Source organism: Balaenoptera acutorostrata, chromosome 2 (genome assembly GCF_949987535.1).
Source record: "Balaenoptera acutorostrata chromosome 2, mBalAcu1.1, whole genome shotgun sequence".
Lineage (NCBI taxonomy): Eukaryota > Metazoa > Chordata > Mammalia > Artiodactyla > Balaenopteridae > Balaenoptera > Balaenoptera acutorostrata.
This window is the reverse complement of record NC_080065.1, coordinates 169121146-169139066: the sequence shown is the minus strand read 5'-3', so window position 1 is coordinate 169139066 and position 17921 is coordinate 169121146. Positions and strand designations below refer to the sequence as shown.

General features: G+C 58.6%; 3 protein-coding genes across 10 annotated transcripts; 2 read left to right on the top strand and 1 right to left on the bottom strand.

Annotated features, from left to right (window-relative positions):
* Positions 1–79: 79 nt before the first annotated feature.
* On the bottom strand, positions 80–9333 carry GUK1 (guanylate kinase 1). 3 transcript variants are annotated; one of them, XM_057540642.1, is made up of 9 exons: positions 9117–9248; positions 5803–5930; positions 2853–2966; positions 2565–2606; positions 2356–2452; positions 969–1107; positions 810–894; positions 540–625; positions 80–399 (listed from the first exon to the last, which is right to left on the bottom strand). In XM_057540642.1, the coding sequence occupies exons 2-9, from the start codon at positions 5810–5812 to the stop codon at positions 364–366; spliced, it is 609 nt and encodes a 202-aa protein (XP_057396625.1). In that variant the 5' UTR covers positions 5813–5930; positions 9117–9248; the 3' UTR covers positions 80–363. The 3 variants fall into 3 exon arrangements, with proteins under 3 accessions (XP_057396625.1, XP_057396624.1, XP_007169961.1); XM_057540641.1 differs by lacking the exon at positions 5803–5930 and having other exon boundaries at positions 9117–9333; XM_007169899.3 differs by lacking the exons at positions 5803–5930; positions 9117–9248 and adding an exon at positions 8502–8650.
* A 26-nt stretch (positions 9334–9359) lies between these two features.
* MRPL55 (mitochondrial ribosomal protein L55) lies at positions 9360–13682 on the top strand. Of its 5 annotated transcripts, none has more exons than XM_028163453.2 (4): positions 9360–9511; positions 10594–10671; positions 12843–13047; positions 13452–13682. In XM_028163453.2, the coding sequence occupies exons 2-4, from the start codon at positions 10646–10648 to the stop codon at positions 13599–13601; spliced, it is 381 nt and encodes a 126-aa protein (XP_028019254.2). In that variant the 5' UTR covers positions 9360–9511; positions 10594–10645; the 3' UTR covers positions 13602–13682. The 5 variants fall into 5 exon arrangements, with proteins under 5 accessions (XP_028019254.2, XP_007169960.2, XP_057396627.1 ...); XM_007169898.2 differs by having other exon boundaries at positions 9374–9511; positions 10591–10671; XM_057540644.1 differs by lacking the exon at positions 9360–9511 and adding an exon at positions 9633–9933.
* Positions 13683–15543: 1861 nt separating this feature from the next.
* C2H1orf35 (chromosome 2 C1orf35 homolog) lies at positions 15544–17822 on the top strand. 2 transcript variants are annotated; one of them, XM_057540850.1, is made up of 8 exons: positions 15544–15725; positions 15816–15966; positions 16116–16161; positions 16254–16333; positions 16549–16621; positions 16805–16890; positions 17397–17526; positions 17605–17822. In XM_057540850.1, exons 1-7 carry the CDS (start codon positions 15632–15634, stop codon positions 17524–17526), a joined length of 660 nt encoding a protein of 219 aa, XP_057396833.1. In that variant the 5' UTR covers positions 15544–15631; the 3' UTR covers positions 17605–17822. The 2 variants fall into 2 exon arrangements, with proteins under 2 accessions (XP_057396833.1, XP_057396832.1); XM_057540849.1 differs by having other exon boundaries at positions 17397–17522; positions 17605–17821.
* Positions 17823–17921: the final 99 nt, after the last annotated feature.

The following is a 17921-nucleotide window of genomic DNA, read 5'->3' as shown; positions in this document are numbered from 1 at the left end:
CTGCCAAGAGCAGGGTGCGGAGGGGCGGGTCTGGAGTGGTGCACTGTGGCCCCACCCACCAGGGCCAGGAGCCAAGGGCTCAAGGACACTCTAACCCAGCAGTTCTTTATTTGGATGTTGGCCCAGCTTCCATGGGAGGGGGGTTGATAGGGTGGGGTGGGGAGGAAGCCTAGAAATGGACATGGGGAGAGGGGGTGAGAGAAAAGTCCTCCAGTCACAGTGGGGGAGTAAGGGAAGACAGGCAGCACCCCAAACCCTGGGTGCTAGCTGAGTTGAGCAGAGCCACCGCCGGAGACCCTGGCCTGCTGCAGGTGGGTGCCAGGCCCTAGGCCCCACCTGAGGAGTTATAGCCGGTGGACCTCCTCAGGAGTGACCAGTTGCTTGAGCCTTCTTTATTTCCTGCCGGGGAGAAAGGAAGAGAGGCTGGGAAAAGGAAGAGGGTCTCGCCCAGGGCCTGGGGCCGCCATATCACCTGTCCCAGCCTGTTTTCCCCGTTTGCCAGACAGAGGTCTGAGGCCCCACCTCCACCCCCAGCCCACCTCAGAGAGCGTCTCCTTCAGGACCCAGTAGGCCTTGTCCAGACTGTCGTTGACGATGATCAGGTCAAACAGGCCGGGCTCCTTGCCTGAGGGTGGGGGCAGGGTCAGTGGAGGCTGTGGTGACAGAGGTGGGGGTCCGGGGACCCTTCACGTGGACCACAGTGCTGGGTGATGGCTCCAGCCCTCCTCTGCTCCTTGCTGGATGGGACTGTTCTACTGTGGGGGTTGGAGAGGGTCCAGGGACACGGAGTGATAGGTGCCCACACTCACTGCTCTCCATGTCGGCCCGGGCAGCAGCCAGACGCTTAGCCAGGCTCTCCTCCGTCTCTGTGTTCCGCTGCCGCAGCCGCTGCTCCTGAGACGAAGTATGAAAGTCAGAAGGTCAGAGCCTCCAGGGTTGCCCCCCCGCCCTCCTCCCTCAGCCCCCACCAGGACATCCAGTGAGGGTGGCTGCACAAAGATGTAGATGGGCCGCAGGTCGGTCTTCTTGATGTTGCGCACGCCCTGCAGGTCCACATCCAGCACACAGATGCGGTTCATGGCCTGCACGGCCCGCACAGCTGCTTTGCTGGGGGATGATAGGAGGGGGGCTGCTCAGCTGTGGGCTCCTGAGGCCCTAGCAGCCCCCATGGCCTCGAAGAGCCTCAGTGCGACCATCACTGCCCATCCCTTGCTCTGGGCCTCTCTGGGGGTGCCCACAGGGGCCCAGCCTAACTGTGGCATCTGTTCCCTCTTTCTGGAAGTATTCCCTGAGCAACCCTTGCACGAGGGGGCCCTCTGCTGGTCTGCTGTAGTGGTAGGGAGGGGCACCTTCAGACCCTGGCCCAGGGCCTCTCCTTCTCCTGGCACCTGCTCCCAGGCCCCACACCACTCCATCACCCCAATCAGTCCCACCCACCAATCATGCCTCCAGAAGCTTCTGGCATCACCCCCTGGATCGTGCCCTCAGGCTAGCGATGGCGACCACCCTCCCATATCCTGCATGCTGGGGCCCTGCCTGGAGAGGGATGCCCTGGCTATGGCCCCCACAGCACTACACGGCACGCCCTTGGGCTTCCTCATCCCCTGGCCACCCTTTGCAGGCCTTGGCCCCTCACCCTAGGGTCACCACGTACCATGTGCTCCTCATCCACTGGGGGGACTGCCCCTCAGCGGGCATTGTGTGTCCCAACAGTGGCCAAATGACCCCACTTGGCAGCCCACTGCTCTTCCCATCTGCACCTGGGGCAGAGTATGCTGGGTCCTGTGGGGTCCTGGCCTCGCCCAGCTAGGTGGCTCAGGGACAGGCTATGCACAGAGGCATGCCTGGCCCTGCCTGCTTGTGTCAAGGCACTGCTTCCAGGCCTTGCAAGTCAGGTGTGAGGAGCCAGCAAAGACCCCGCTCTGGTGGGTTGTTGGGAGGGGCAGCCGCTGTTGTGCCAGGGACCCTCTCAGGCTACCCCACGGGTTGGAGGGGGGGGTGCACAGTGCAACCTGCCGACCCATGAGACCTAGGTCCTCCGAGTCCTCATTGCATACCAGTCCCTTGTGTGGCCCACTGTTCTCACAGCAGCCTGGCCAGGTAGACATAAGTAGGGCTGGGCCAGGAGCGGGTGGCCTAGAGAGCCCTGACTGTGGTTGCATCTTGACTCCTGGGGGGCTGGGTCCCTTGCCCCAACTGCCCAGACGGCCCATAGAAAGAAATCCCCCACCTGGGGCCCAGTCAAGGGGAGACCCCCTGCCCAGGGCCCACAGAGAGAGAGATACCCCTGCCTGGGCTGCCCACTCTAGGTTCCTGAGAGAACTGGAGGAAGGGAGGGCCCCAAGCATGGCCCACCTGGTCCCATACAAGTTCCCTGAGAACTCAGCATGCTCGATGAAGTCTCCGGCGGCAATGTCCCGCTGCATCACCTCCCTGGTCACAAAGTAGTAATCTGCAAAGGAGGAAGAGCTGATGGGGAGACTGAGGCCTCATGCATCACTCTGACAAATGGAGGGCTGCTCCAGTCCTGTGCTGGAGCACTGAGGCCAGCTGGCTGAGCTCACCTTTGCCGTTCTCCTCTCCTGGCCTCGGGTCCCTTGTGGTGTCTAGGAACAAGTACCAGTGACTGACTTGGGACACCTGGAGCCCCAGGCATCCCATCCCCAGGGCCTTGCCCACAGGGCCTGGCTCAGCCCATCTGAGGGTGTGGGAGAGGAGGCTCCAGGTTAGGGTCAGCAGTGCGGGGGCTTCCGCCCCACCATGTGGGAGTGTGGGGGGCTTCAGGGCATGTCAGCAGGGGTCCCCGCCCCCAGCTTCCTTGAGACCCTCCCCCACCTCCCCTGGGGCCTCACGGGACACGCTGAAGCCGAAGATACTGCTGTGTTCCTGCAGGAGTCTCTTCAGTAGGGTGCTCTTCCCAGCCCCTGAGGGTCCGCTCAGGACAACGGGCCTTGGTCCTGACATCCCTGTAGAGGGGTACAGGGGAGGCAAATATCAGGGGAGGCAAGCAAATTCCTTGCTCCCTATGGAAGTGGGCGAGGTGGCTGCAGTGCCCCCACCTCTGCCCCAAGTGAATTCACCCCAGAAATTGGGCAGAGTTGTGGGCAGTCACTCAGAGCCATGCTCAAACCCTGGCTATGCCTCCCTTTGGGCGTGCTACCTGGTAATACATGCACTGACCACAAATGTGTGGCCTCCCCAGTTGTCCACTCCTATCCCACCCTCAAGGAGCTCCTGGGATGGGCATGTCCGGGTCCCAATTCCTGTGTCTCCTGGCACCACACCCCAGAGGTGCCCTTGGTCAAGGTCAGTGGAACCCAAGCCCTGTTCTGGGAACTTCCACTGAAAAGCAAGGGGTTGACCCCAAACGACCACAGCTTCCTGATTCCCCTCTCTGATACCTGGGTCTCATGAAGCCAGCAGAAGAGCAATGGGTGCCACCCTTCCAGCTCATAGCACACGGCTCAGACACCTGCCACAGGTGAAAACGCCAAGGGCAGGAATAGTGGGGGAGCTCTGGAAGCATCAGCTTAGCCTGCTCTGTGCCCCTCGGATCATCCCAGCACCCTTCATACAGGACCTACCTTCTGCGTGGGGTGCGGCCTCCGTGCTCACCTTGGGGCTGCTCGGGATAAGCTGAGAGGAGAGTGGTAATCCTTGGCTGCTCCCCACCCTCTAAGCACTAAATCCCTCCCAGGGCAGCCAGCACCACCTGCTCAGCAGAGGGCAAAGGCCGCTCCTCACCCTAGAGATGCGCACTTGCCCACCCAGCCACGTGAGCAAGATGGGCTGAGGAAGGTCAGGTGCATCGGGAGCCTCAGAAGACAGGAATCGAGGCAGGCACTGAGTTAGGAGGCTGGGAGGCTGTGTGTTGCCCTGGTGGGAGACCCTGGGAGGGCGTGTGGTGAGCTGGCCTACCCCAGCAGGGCTCTGTCTGTGGGGTGCCTGGTAAGGTGTGGAGGAGCAGTTAGTGGCCAGCAGACCAGCGATGAGGCCCAGGAGGGACAGGCCACTCTGCTCGGGGATACCCAGTCATCTAGCACAGGGCAGCTCTCCAGCAGGGCCCCAGGTGGGCACTGCTTTCCTAATCCGCAATGAGGACAACCTGGGTAATCTGGCCAAAGCATAGCTAGCTATTCTGGGACCATCATGCCATATGCAAACACCCCGGAGAAGGAGTCGGGAAACAGATACGCTCCCCTGCTGCAGAGAGATAGAAGAAATGGACCCAGAGGAGCTCATCAATTATCTGTCACTTCTAAGTGGCCAGTTCTTAGTTCCTTTGTCTCTTCCAAGTTTCCTATTACAATAGTACACCGTTTTTATCTAGCAACGGTCCCATTGGACTCCCAACTCCTTTCTGGTGTCTTGACTTTCCCACCCAGACACAGTGCACCATACAAATGCCCACACGTGTGTGTGTCCGACTCCAAGCCCACTGCTGTTGCTGCCCAATAGAGCGCAGCCCCCTCCCTACCCTAAGGACTGGTGCATGGGAAGGTCTCATCTCTGGCTCACTGTTGGCCTTCACAAAGTTCCTTCCTTTGCAGAATGAACGTCCTGTGCGCAACCCAGCCCACCCCCCTGGGTCTGTCCTGACTTCTAGACAGTGAGTGACCAGGGTTGTGGGGAGAGCTATGTCGGGGTGGAGGAGCATAGGAGAACAGAGGAGATACCGGGGGCCAGTCGGTCCCCGAGCAAGGTTGCTGCTCCTAGAGGAGTCCTGGAAAGAGAAAGGCTATGGAGGCTGGGGTCTGCCACCACACTGCCTGGCCTCTGGACTGTGCCGAGTCACCACCGCACACACACTGCCTCCCCACCTTGCAAGCAGGGCAGCTGTGGTTGTTCAGCAGCAGAGGTCTTCCCAGGACCTGGCAGCATGTAGGCGCCACAGGAATGTGAGTTTCTCCAGGGCGGGGGCAACATCAAGTGGACACATGGCAATGCTCACAAGAGATGGACCAGAAAGCCTTCCTGGGCCTTGCTCACAGCAACAAACCCTCAACTCAGTGGATGCAGCTGGTGCCTTCTGGACCCAACTTGGGGTATCCACCTCCAGGGAGGGGAGGGCCCATCCTGCCTCTCTATGAAGAAGCCCCTCAGGAACACTATGCTCCTTTGCCATGTGTCCAACTTGAACAGGAGCCCCGCCCTCACATCCCACAGCCCCCAACTGTAAACCTGCCAGCAACACCCAGAGGCTACATGGTCTTGACCTGCCCTGTGCCTCCAGGCCAGCACACAGGCCCCTAACATGTTTCCCCGGCAGTTCCTGCCCTGTTCCCCATGCCTGCAATCATGGCCAGAGGTTGTGGTCATAAGCTCTAACATCTGGACACTGCAAACCTACACAGGGAAGACATGTCTTCAATCAGGACCAAACACTACACATGGAAGTCCCAACGCCTGAAACCCTGAAGGAGCACGTTGTGCACAAGTCTTACTCATCATCTTACCTCAAAACACTGGTTTCTATCTGGCTTTCTACGCCATGTCATGAACCCTGGGGGCATGGGCACGGCACCTGCATCCCACTGAGACCTCCCATCCCCCAGCCCAACAACCACTGGCAGTAAGCAGCAGGTATGTATGCACGCATGGGGACTGGCTGATGGCTGCAAAGTTCACTCCCTGCCTGGGTCCAAATCATCACCCTACCCTGCCAGCCCACTCCTCACAGGGTATCCTCCTGAGCCCCAACCTGCCCCTCAAGTCCAGGCCCCAGGCCTTCCCAGTGCTGGCCATCCATCGTGCCCTCCTTCAAAGGTCACACTATTGATGACAAGGGGAGGGGGCACCCACCTAGCACCATTGCCTTGAGGTGGGTGGGATCCAGAGTCCTTCCTCTTGTGGGGCTCTTCCCTGAGGTCAGTCACCTCCTCTTAGTACGAGGGCCCGAACCACAAAGACCACGTTGGAGTGGCCTAGCCCTGCAGAAGGCACGTGGGGAGTCGCTGGGTACTGGGCTCCACCCAGTGATCATGGTGATGAGAGTGCTCACTAAAGCCACCTTTGACAGGAGCACACTCAGTGTGGGACAGACCTCAAGGCCCCTCAGTCCCAGTGATCAAGTGTGCCAGATACCCCTGAGCCTGATTTTGGCCCCAGCAGCTGGTAGAACTGATTGGCAGTTAGGAATGTTCTGTATCCTCTACTCCTTGACTATTCCACAATTCTGAACCCCAGCTTCCTGGCAAGAAACTGGAAATTTCACAAGGACAGCAATAAGGATCAGGGATGCAATTTCTGTAGGAGTCGCTGGTGCAAGCCTGTGCATTCTGGAATGCTCTCTGCTGGAACCCCTCACAAGGAGCTCCTCAGGCAGCCCTGGAAGGCTTGCCTCGAGAAGCATTTCCTGCTCTCCTTCCTGCTTCCACCTGCCTTCCCGCCCTGTCCCAAGGGCTGGACATGGCCACCACCCCACTTCCCTCCCCACTCCTCCATGAGACACTAAGACAAGGTACAATCCTCTGAGGATACAGAGAAGGGAAGTCAAACCCCACCAGCCCTCTTGCAAAACACAAGCCACAAGACATGAGTTGATCTGGGTTAGGATAGCTGGTCATGCCCTATCCCCCAAACAGGCTGTGTGGGACAGGAGAACTACCCTGGCCTTGGCCTCAGGTGCTCCGTGTGTGGGACATGTCCTGGCCCAATGACCTTAAGAAACCATTTAACCTTCAAGAACCTGACTTGAAGTGGGAGAGCCACAACGCAGCCAGCGATTTTCTTCTCACTTCCTCTCCCAGCAGTGGGGTGAGACCATGCCTTCCCTGAGAGGAAGCTTGTCCTTCAAAAGTGTTGGCAAGAAGCCACACTATGGAGGACTCAGGCCTGTCGTGGCACTACACAGCTGCATCTGGATCTCTTTCCATCAAGGAGAAGAACGGGGATTCAGTCCCACATGAGATCCTCAGTTCTAGCCCTAAGGGAAGGCAGAGGGAGCATGAAAGGGAAAGGGGTCCAGGACATACAAATCATGGAGCAAGAAAAAGCCCAAGCCCTTCTGGTTGGGGCAGGGTTCACTCTCACAGAGAGGGGAACAAAGGTCAAGCACACCCAGGGTCAGCCAGGGACCAGGGGAAATCAAGGCCCAGCACGCACAGGATCAGAGAAGGACCCAGGGGGAACAGAGACCTGGTACACAGGTTCAGCCAGGGGTCAGAGCCCGACTGAAGGGCACCTGCCTCCATACCAGGGCCCCAGCAGCTCACCCTCTGTGCTTTCCCTTTTCTCCTTGAGGACTGGGGTCACTTCCTTCCACCCCCAACCACATCATAATACCTTCCTTCTTGCTCTTCCTCAAATCCTCTGAACGTGTTTCTTGGGCTATGCTAAATGTGACGCAAAAGATGGAGATCAACAGTTCAAGTGTTTAAAAAAAAAAAGTTTGGGTGTGGCTGAAGAAAAATGTACAACTTCAGAACTTGTAGAATCTGCTACTCAAATAAACTGTTGATCTTACCAGTTCCAGACAAAGGTCAAGGGCTGGATCAACGTGTTCTCAGAATCTAAAGGAAAGCCCAAGCAAACTGTACTTATCACAGGTGTGGCACCAACCCAGATCACAAGCTGGCCTGGTGTGTGCAGGCAAGTGTGTGGCATTCTCACAAGAAGAGGGCAGAGTGGGGGCTCACGTGGCAGGAAATTCAGCTTGTCAATGATAAGACAGGAAGCCACACCCAGCCCACATCCCTCCTGGTGGTGGAGGTGAAGGTTTTCCTGGGTCCCTCACAAGTCATGGTCTGGGAAGTGAAAGAGTGACAGAAAAGTCCAGAAAAGACCACATTTGGCCAGGCATGCTGCCAAGGGGCACTCACAGGGGACTCGTGCAAGGCCGACCATGAGAAGCACATCTTGGCCTCCCTCCTCCTGTCCCCGTGGGCCTCATCCCACACTGGCCAATCATCACCTGAGCTTCCACCTCCTCCACCGCTATCAAAAGACACTGATAACATGTGAGGTGGCACACCTCACTGTTCCTCCTCAAACCAGCATCTGGGTGGAGACTCACTCCCTCTCACTGCTCCCCAAAGAATGTCTAAAATCAGCAGATGGGCAGCTCCAGCAACCTAGACTTGAAGTGTCTTGCCCTGAGGGAAGCTGAACCCCAGCTACCATGCCCGCGAGGCAGGAAGGCCTGCCACCAACAACCTGCTCCTGCGTGGAATACCCATATCTGCAATGTCCAGCAGCGCTGGGCTGTGGTGCTGGCCAGGAGCCTGCAGCAGTCCCCGGGGCCCTCTTGGCTGGGAGTCCTTGGAGCAGTCAGCTCCGCCCACCTAGGACGCCGCTGCGTTTGCAATATTTGGGAACCAAACATAGCACCAAAGCTGGACCACCGGGAGGGTTTCCCAACTGTTATCTGTGCTGCTCCTCTTGAGCTCGGGGTACACTACATACTTCTACAGGCCGGGTGAGCTAATCGGGACTTCTGCGGCAACCTAAGGTCCTTCAAAACCCTGATCTCGCAGGGTTTTCGGCTCTGCTGTGTGGCCCACCTTGGAGAGGGGTGTCAGGCTGCTTCCCCTCTCTGCCCCTCCGCATCCTGCAGGGTCCACAATGGCATCCAGCATGAAGTCCTCAAGCTGCAGGGGTTTTACAAGCTGTTTGGAGCTTCCCGTGCCAGGAGAATTTCCTCCTACCTTTTGAGGACTGACACAGGGGAACCAGCTTTTAATTTGTCTAAGTAAAATAGTAACTACCAAAAGCAATGCTAAAACACAGACACACGGAATACAACTTCAAAGCGAAGGAAAGCCTCCCTGAATTTGCCTCCATGAGAAGACGCACTACCCTCTCTCCTCGTCTACCCCGCTTTGCTCGCCCCGAGACGGAACTCTGGGAACCACTGAGGACCGCCGAGGGCAATTTCGGTGGCTGGCGGGATGACAAAATTCACGAGCACAGCCTCAGGAGTCCCTCAGGCAGGTCCACGACACCGGCGCTCAGCACGGGCTCTGGCGGCCCCTCGCACGCAATCAGCGGCGGTTCCCGCCTCTTCTCCGCGGATTCATACAGCGACACGCGAGCCCGGGGCCGGACTCCCCAGGAAGGCCCTCCCGGGGCCTGCGCGCGCCCGGACCTCCGCCCCTCTGCGAGGGGCCGCCACTCACCGTCCGAGGGGACTCGGCGCAGGGCGGCCGCCGCCAGCCCGGCCAGCGGGCGCCGCAGCATGAAGGGCCGCCGCCACCGCCCGCGGGGACGTACGTCACAGAGCAGCGCCGCGCCGGCCCGGCCTCTCTCCGCCCCTCAGAGAAGCACTTCAGCGCGGCGCTGGACCCGCCTCAGCCAGCGGGCAAGTTGGTCGGAGCTGCGCCGGCCTCGCCCCGCCTTTCAAGGCCGTACGTCAGCGCCGCACGACGCTGCGCCCGCCGGATGACGTTATGGCGGTGCTGCAGGAGGACTGAAAGCTGCGTTTACAGTGATTGTGGATTGGGCTCTGGCCAGTCCCGCACCCGATTGGCCAGTGGCGGCCGGGCCGCTGGTCCTCGAGGCCGCTCCGGAGGCGGTGAGGGTGGCAAGTTGGTGCCGGAAAGGCGCCGCGTCGCGCGGGCTTGGAGGGCTTCCCCCAAGGGAGGGTCCGGGCCCCGCCGCAAGCCGCCCTCGAGGGCGAGAGAATGGGCGGGTATCGCTTGGGAGGTTTATAGCATTTCGTTGTCCTGCTGAGTCACGTCCTAAGGCGGAAGGAAGCCTGCAGATGCCCTGCCCTGACAGGGGATAGCGAGGCAAACCTTCTCATCTCGGCCGGGAGGGCTCTTTTCCTGGGGTCTGAATGTCTGATACATCAGGTCTTCTACATTTGAAACAACTGGTTTGTCACCGCGGAAACCTCAGTTTCCCTGGGACTCAAGGTTTAGTAAGCCGCGGCTGCCCTTTTGTAATCTTTACCTCGCTGGATTTTGTGAGAATGCAATGACCTTGGAAAACAAGGTATGAGCTAGTCTTCTCCGTTTACGTTGCATTCCATCCTCAGAGTGGCTTCCCTGACTCAGCAACCCACCAGGATGGGCCTGGGCCCTGCTGCAGACGTACTAAGTCAGAGTTTTGGGGAGTAGGACTGGGGCATCTCCAGGTCAAAAACGTTCCACAGGTGATTCTAATGCCAGGTCAGGGCTGGAAGCCTGATAGGTTACTGGGCAAGACTGGCACTGACCTGGTAATGTCTCGGAGACTGCTTTTTTTTTTTTTAGAAATTCACGTTCTTTTATTTATTTATTTATTTATTTATTTATGACTGTGTTGAGTCTTCGTTTCTGTGCGAGGGCTTTCTCTAGTTGCGGCAAGTGGGGACCACTCTTCATCGCGGTGCGCGGGCCTCTCACCATCGCGGCCTCTATTGTTGCGGAGCACAGGCTCCAGACGCGCAGGCTCAGTAATTGTGGCTCACGGGCCCAGTTGCTCCGCGGCATGTGGGATCCTCCCAGACCAGGGCTCGAACCCGTGTCCCCTGCATTGGCAGGCAGACTCCCAACCACTGCGCCACCAGGGAAGCCCTCGGAGACTGCTTTGTTCCTGGCTGGGATTTGGTGAGAATCAGTTAGGTGGTAAAGCCTGCCTTTTAAAAAGATCTCTCATTTCTTTGCCTAGCAGGTCACACACTGGGCCAGTGACTGACCCTGGGCCTTCACGTGCTGCAGGAGGAATGGTGGCCAAGGGCAGACTGCTTGGGTAAGCATGGACTTCCAGGCCTCTTGGGACTGCTGTAATGGGGCCACCCAAAGAATGCCAACTCAAGAGCCTTAGGCTCTGCTGCCTCAGGAAAACTTCCAGAGCCAGTGTGTTTATCTGGAGAATACATACAAGTACACGTTGAACCATATGTGTGGACACGTTAACGGTGTTGAAGGAGGAATGGAAGTGACTTGTGAGTACCTGGCACCAAACAGATGTGATGGTGGTCACTGTCCTATTCAGAGCCTGCGGGCCAGCCATGGAGAAGATCATGGCCTTCCTTCTCTTACCACCAGAACTGCCTCCCCGTCTGTGTGTTCCTCTCACTCCCTGGTCTCCCCCAAGTGAGCAGTATTGATGGAGGAGAAAATGAATGCAGGTTTTGAATTGTTTCTGTGGAATCTAGGGAGAGGGATGTGGCACCTGAAGCTGTGGGTTAGTATGAAGATGGAGAAGGGACTCTGGCTGCAGCGTTCCCAGGAGGGCCCTCATGCTGGAGAAGGTTCATGTTGGAACTGCAACTGCTGTTTGGTGGGAAAACATCCACTCTTTCTCCTCAAGGGTTGACTCCAGCCCCTTCCAGAAGCCTCCTGAGTCACCAACCCCAGGTTCTCCAGAGCGGCTGTGTCCTGGGCTCCCTGGTGCTGCTTAGGTACAGGCCCTGCCCAACTGACTGCAGGTTCCTCTGGTGCTGGAGTTTACCCACCACCTCCTTTCTCCAGTCTTGCACTTCTGGAGGCAGGGACTGGATTCATTTTGCCAAAATTTACGAGCACTTAGCTAGGGAGGGTCTGGGACTTGGTAGCAAATAAGATGCAGTTCTTGCCCCAGGCCATCAGACTAGTGGAGGAGATGGGCCCTCAGCCTGAGGTGTCAGCTGGGGAGTGCAGGGGGTGGTGGGAACCACAACCAAAGCAGAGGCTGCCGTACTGTGGCTGTGCATGGCCCATGTGCTCATGCTGGCTGCTTTGTGGAGAGAGAAGTCCTGAAAGTCTGGTGGGAGCTACTGACGTTATGTGAATATCAGGTTTTTAGAATCACTACCCGCAAAGCAGGGGAACTTAATTGGAATTGAAATGGGGACCAGGTGGGAGGCTGTTGGGAAGGTTTGCATTGATGTGACTGCCCATGCAGTGAGGGAGTTGGGAAAAGGCACATGGTGAGTGTGCAGGATGCCAGGAGAAGAAGGTCACTTCCAGAGTACCCGACAATTCCAGGAAATTCTGGCACTTGTTTGAACGCATTCTTCCTCAAACCTATGAGGAAACGGATGGACTGAGGCACAGCCTGGGGCTCTGAATTCAAGTTTGCATGAAAGCCAGCCTGGAAGGGACTTTGGGGTGGGGGGTCACAGGGAAAGGCTGGGACAGGGAAATCGAGGTCCCGAGTGGGTGAGACAAATGTAGGGTCACGTAGCTGGGTAGAGTGGGGCATGAAGAGTACCTAGCCCTTTCCTGTCACCTTGGAGCATGTGCTCTGCTGTGTGCGGGAGGGCTGAGCGCCCACCACACTCAGAAGCCAAGTGGACCAGGTGTCTCAGTCTGCTTGGGCTGACCTAGCAGAACACCACAGACCAGGCAGCTTATGAAAGCTGGAAGTCTGAGATTAGGGTGCCATCAGGGTTCTGGTGAAGTCTCTCTTCCTGGTTCAGAGATGGCTGCCTTCTTGCATATGGAGGAGAGAGTTAACTCTCTGGTCTCTTCCTCTTATAAGGGCACCAATCCTACTGGGGGGACCCCACCCTCACGACCTCATCTAATCCTAAACACCACCCAAAGGTCCCACCTCCTGACACCATCTCACGGGGGGTTAGGGCTTCGATGTGTGAATGGGGAAGGGGGCGTGGGATGGACTCAAATGGTCAGTCCACAGCACCAGCTTTGCAGTCCCCTGGAAGTCAGCTTCCCACTCAATGCTGTAGTCCAGCACCCTAGCCATGGGGCCAGGCCTCACCAGAGACACCCACCAGGGTCCTGGCTGTGGACTCTGTCCTCACCCATCTGAGAGCCTTGTGGGCTCACCCCTGCAGCCTCTTTCTGGATGTGGGGTGGAGCTACTCTGACCACGTCCTGCCCTGGTGCGGGTTGCTGTGTGCCCCCATAGGAGCTGGGCTGCGTGGCCACTCTGGTCCTGGCACCAACCGCTGACCAGCTCGTGTGTGTCTGCAGCCTGCTCTGGCAGCGTGTGGTACCAGGGGCTGCCCTTGAGAGCCACCGCCAACTGTATATGTCCTCCCGGCGGGCTGATTGCAACAGAGCCTCGCTCACTCGAGTGCACCGGCAGACCTACGCACGCCTCTACCCTGTGCTCCTGGTCAAGCAGGATGGTTCCACCATCCACATCCGCTACCGGGAGCCTCGACGGATGCTCACAGTAAGCTTCCTTCCCCGACACTCCCCTGGGGTGCAGGCCTTGGAGGACTTAGCCTGTAGAAACTGCTTCTCCAGGGGTTCATGGGGTCAGAACCCACCATCGCTGGACTGGGGAGGGAGGGCAAGTCATGGGTCAGAATTGTTTGAGGAGAGGGAGGAGGGTGACCTGGAGCTCACTCCACACACCAAGATGAGAAAGCAGTAGTGAGCTGTGTGTTCGAAAAAATATCACATCTTGGGAAAACAAGCAGAAAAAGTTTTTTAAAAAAGCTTCAAAGGGAGAGAAAACCCAACAGAACACATAAGACCTAAACTGTGTGGTAGATAACAAGGTGAAGTGGAGACCCTGGAGAACGTCCTGGTACCCTCCACCTGAGCCATGTACACATCCCTTCCTCCCCGCAGATGCCTGTGGACCTGGACTCTCTGTCCCCAGAGGAGAGACGTGCACGGTTCCGGAAACGAGAGGCCCAGGTCAAAGAGAAGGAGGAGGAGCCAGAGCTCGGTGACGACTTTGATGTGGAGCAGTACAAGCAGTTTTGGACCAAAAAGTGATGGTGCCTGGAAGCTGCTCTGACCGAGGGGGATGCTATGGAGCAGGGAGGGGCATGTGTCTTTAAACCATGTGTTCACGAAGCTGTGTCCATCTTGTCTTTCCTTTTCATGTGCCCTAGCCTGGAGGGTCTCTACAACTGAGCTGAACAGAGGGCTTAGAATCAGGTCAGTTTTGGTTTTAGGATGAGGTCCAAAGGGCATGTGATCCTTCAACAGTACCGACGTCATGGGTGCTCTTCCTACTGCAGGGAAGCCTGGCCACTGCTGTACCTGCCCCTCTGGGTCCTGGAGCCCCCTTGGTTCTAGCGCTGCCTTCAGCCTCAGGGCACCAGGGACTCTCCTGGGGGAGCACAGTGGCCACCAAGAGTAGGTGGGAGGAGCAGGGTGTCTGGGATCCAAGGACATCTGCACCTAGCCTACAGCTGGCCTGCCCTACCCCTCACCAGGGCTCCCTCAGCCCTACCCAGCACGCAGTGGGAAGGTGCTCCCCATCAAAGGGGCCAAAGGGACTGGCCGCTCCCCTTTGTTAACGCCACTGAGGTCTGCAGTGCATTGTAGCTACAATCTGCTAGGCCTTCCAGTTGACTGCTGCCTTTCTGCTCCAGGGGTTGGTTTTACCCTGGCAGCCTTCCTACAAGACCCAAGGGAGCAATTCCCAGCCTTTTTTAAAGCAGCTGACCCGGCCCAGGCCTGGGGCTGCTTCTCCTTAGGTCCTAGGGTTCAATCACAGGACCTTGGTTGTCAGGCTCCTTCTCATAAACCTGAGGGCCAGTTGTAGAGCACTGTCATATAGTAGATGGGGACGGCATTCTGTTCATGACCTGGGAGGCAGGAGCCAGCAGCCTGTGGGAGATGAACTCTGTACCTTATCTCTAGATCAGAAGGCCAACCCCTTCTGGTCCACTCACCACACCAGCACTGTGCAGCTGCACGGGGACATCCACTGCACTGCACCACCCCCCGGCCCCCACGGCGGCTGTCCACTCCAGGCCCTGCCAACCTTGCTTGCTCAAGGATGCCCCCGGCAGCCGTCAGGCAAGTGAGGGAGCCCCGAGAAAGCAGGTTCAGAGGAAGGCCAGGTGAAAGGCCTCTTCTCACTTAATTCCCTGCCAGCCCATCAGGTGAACTCACTGAGTAACCTGCAGGAGGGCAGTGTTTTGTGAAAGGACTAATACAAAGGGCATACAGAATAACACTCCTGACGCCTTGTAAATTCCTCAGAGAACGTTTGTTCACCCTACGGGTTCAATTCAGCAGGGGTTGGCTAATAGAGTGGCACCCCTCCACTCACTAGCACCGTTATCACTGAATCTAGTCTGGTTCGCTGTGGTGATAAACGGAACGCGCTTGCACTACGACTAGCTCAATTTACTTCGGATACTGAGCCATCACCTGACAGCAGCAATGACCGAAACGGTGCCGAATGAGAAGCGTCTGCCAACACTTTGTGGGTGACTGAGGCGTTCTCTGCGCTGTCTGGGGAACGAACGCGATGAGGTGTGCTTGAATGCTTCCTTGGGAACTGGACACAGCCGGTACCCCCGACGAGCGGTGCAGGCGCGACCTGACCTTGGCGGCTCCCTGTCTTTGAGGCAGCCTGCTACCTGATAGAAACCTCAAGCAGCTATAGCCGGGAAACTTAGTGCGGGTTTGCAGACGTCTCTTCAGTGCCTGCCCCTCTGCCGGCACAGCCAAGGGAACACGGCACACAATGGGAACAGTGACTCTGGGGCGTCACCCACATAACGTGACTTATAATAACGGCTGTCCTGTCATTGGGGTGCCCGGGTCCAGCCTCCGCACCTTTGCCAGTGCCACCGCTGGGGCCGCGGCAGTGCGCAAGCGCTCGGGGCCGGCACTGAGGGACAGGCGCGCCAGGGCGGGACACCTTCGGGAGGTGAGGGGGAACAGAGCGCAAGCGCACGGGTTTGGCGCGGGCGTGACGTCACAGCGTGCGACGCGTGAGTGGGAGCGGGGACCTGTGGGGCCTGGGTACCGGGAAGTCCGGAGGTAGAGGGCTGCCTGTTACCATGTTCGGCTCCAGCCGGGGCGGCGTGCGCGGCGGGCAGGACCAGTTCAGCTGGGAGGATGTGAAGACTGATAAGCAGAGGGAGAACTACCTGGGTGAGCGGGGCGCAGGGACCGGGGGCTCGTGGGCTGGGGGTGCGCCGACCCGCGGGCTGTGCCGAGCACTCGGCGTTCCGTTCCCCGCAGGCAACTCGCTGATGGCCCCGGTGGGCCGCTGGCAGAAGGGCCGTGACCTCACCTGGTACGCCAAGGACCGGGCGCACAGCGCGGGTCTGAGCCGGGAGCAGGAGCTGGCGGCTGTGAGGCAGGCGGAGCAGGAGGCGCTCATGGCAGCGCTGTGAGTGCGCCTTGAGAGCTTGGGCCGGGGTGGGGGTGGGGGGGCCGGGGGCGGGGAGGGTGTTGGTTTACCTCCGGGTGGGGGCGCGGCAGGGGCAGGGGCCGAGGCGAGGCCCGCAGCTCCCTGAAGTTCACGCGCGGCCCCCGCAGAGGCTACAAGAACGTAAGGAAGCAGCCCACCGGCCTGAGCAAGGAGGTGAGAGGTGGGCCCTCCTGGAGTGCGGGGGCGGGATTGGGAGGGGGCTGACCCCGCGCTGTGGTGAGCACTTGCATTTCCCCCCCCAACAGGACTTTGTCGAAGTCTGTAAGCGGGAAGGAGGTGACCCCGAGAAGGGAGTGGACCGGCTCCTGGGCCTGGGGAGCGCCAGGTGAGGGGCCGGAGGGTTTTTGGGGGCCCCAGAAATCGCGAGGGCGTGGCTCCTCGGGGCTCCGCACTGTCAGCCGCCCAGGTGGACGCTAGCACGGGTCGTCTGGGCGCACCACTTCTCTAGGGAGGCCTGGGGATGGGGGGCGGTCCTCGCCGTGGGTGTGTGTGTGGGGGGGGGTGTCTCACCATGGGGGGATCTCACCCACGTCCCCGTAGTGGCTCTGCAGGGCGAGTGGCGCTGTCCCGGGAAGACAAAGAGGCTGCTAAGCTGGGGCTTTCGGTGTTCACGGTAACTACCCCCAAACATCCTGGGATCCCATGGTGGGGTGGGGGGCGGTCTGAGTGTCTCTTCCTGTTGAGGGCCATGGGGGCAGACCGTCTCTCCTTGGGGATACCCTCCCAGCTTCTGGCTGGTTCTCGCCGGTCGGTATGCCGGGGCGCCCCGCACACCCCGAGTGGCTTTTCTCGGCAGCACCACCGCGTGGAGAGCAGTCGGACAGGGACCTCCCCGGCCTCGGCCAAAAAGAAGCCTCGGTCAGAGGAGAAGGTGGAGCCGGGGTAAGGCCTCCCAGGGCACAGAACTGTTTTCTCAGCATGTTGGCTGCTTCTCCAGTCAGTGAACTCCCCAGCTCCAGCCCCTTTCTTCTTTTGAGGAGCCTCTGGAGATCCTGAGCCCTGGGGCAGTCTCATGACTGCCTACCGACCCCCAGCAGGGTCAGGGGCCCTGGAGGAGGATGCTCAGACATGGGCCACTTGTGTGAGGGCCTGGGGAGCACAGGAGGGGGTCACCACCCGGCCCCAAGAGTGCAGGGGCATCCCAAAGGGAGGGCTGGAAGGAGCCATGAGATTGTCAGGTGCTGCCCTGCAGACCTTTCTGCCGTGGTTGGAATGTGTCTGTGATGCCCACCATGGTAGCCACTGGCCACACATGGTACTGAGGAGTTTCCTTTAGTGATTTGAGGTTGAAATGGCTACACATGGTCAGTGGCTACTGTGGTGGCCCCACCCCCGGCTAGACCCCCAAAACCCCAGAGGCTCCTGGCACTCCATATCACCTTTTGCAGCCCTGAAAGCCACAAGAAGAGCAGGAAAGAGAAGAAAAAGAAGAGGCGGCACAAGAAAGAGAAGAGGAGGAAAGAAAAGGAGCACGGGAGGGGGGCGGATTCCTCACAGCCCCCTGCTCCCATCCAGTAGGTACAGCTGCCTGGGGATGGAGACAGAGTGCTGGGCAGGCAGGGGCCCTCACGCCAGGTGTCCCCTGGTCTCCCTTAGGCATGACTCAGACTCCTCGACTTGCTGCAAGAGGAAGCACAGGCATGACAGTGACTGAGGCCCAGGGATCTGGAGGGCTGGCCTCTGGGGGTCACCCCAGGTCCCCAAAGAGGCTTAGTTGTGGCCAAGTATGGCTACTTCTATTCTTCTTTGTGTTGACTCATTCTTTGTACTTAAATAAACTTATTTTACGTGGAAAGTGTCTCATACTAAAGGGAAGGTTGTTGTCATGTGTCACAATAGAAAGTGATGTGTGAAAATGTGGTAAATCTCTTGAGTTCCAGCAAGACTACCTGCAAGCCCATTTGGAGGGGCAC

What these genes read in the sequence shown, in the direction of transcription:
- GUK1 (XM_057540641.1), bottom strand. Translation starts at nt 9,177, where the DNA reads ATGCTGCGGCGCCCGCTGGCCGGGCTGGCGGCGGCCGCCCTGCGCCGA. An exon ending in AGGAGAGGAGAACGGCAAAG is followed by an intron (nt 2,453 to 2,564) that starts GTGAGCTCAGCC and finishes CCTCCTTTGCAG; the next exon opens with ATTACTACTTTGTGACCAGG. An exon ending in CCGGGCCGACATGGAGAGCA is followed by an intron (nt 626 to 809) that starts GTGAGTGTGGGC and finishes CCCCACCCTCAG; the next exon opens with GCAAGGAGCCCGGCCTGTTT.
- MRPL55 (XM_057540643.1), top strand. Translation starts at nt 11,181, where the DNA reads ATGTTGGAACTGCAACTGCTGTTTGGTGGGAAAACATCCACTCTTTCT. An exon ending in GGCTCCCTGGTGCTGCTTAG is followed by an intron (nt 11,327 to 12,842) that starts GTACAGGCCCTG and finishes GTGTGTCTGCAG; the next exon opens with CCTGCTCTGGCAGCGTGTGG. An exon ending in AGCCTCGACGGATGCTCACA is followed by an intron (nt 13,048 to 13,451) that starts GTAAGCTTCCTT and finishes TCCTCCCCGCAG; the next exon opens with ATGCCTGTGGACCTGGACTC.
- C2H1orf35 (XM_057540849.1), top strand. Translation starts at nt 15,632, where the DNA reads ATGTTCGGCTCCAGCCGGGGCGGCGTGCGCGGCGGGCAGGACCAGTTC. An exon ending in GAGGCGCTCATGGCAGCGCT is followed by an intron (nt 15,967 to 16,115) that starts GTGAGTGCGCCT and finishes CGGCCCCCGCAG; the next exon opens with AGGCTACAAGAACGTAAGGA. An exon ending in CAGCCCCCTGCTCCCATCCA is followed by an intron (nt 17,523 to 17,604) that starts GTAGGTACAGCT and finishes GGTCTCCCTTAG; the next exon opens with GCATGACTCAGACTCCTCGA.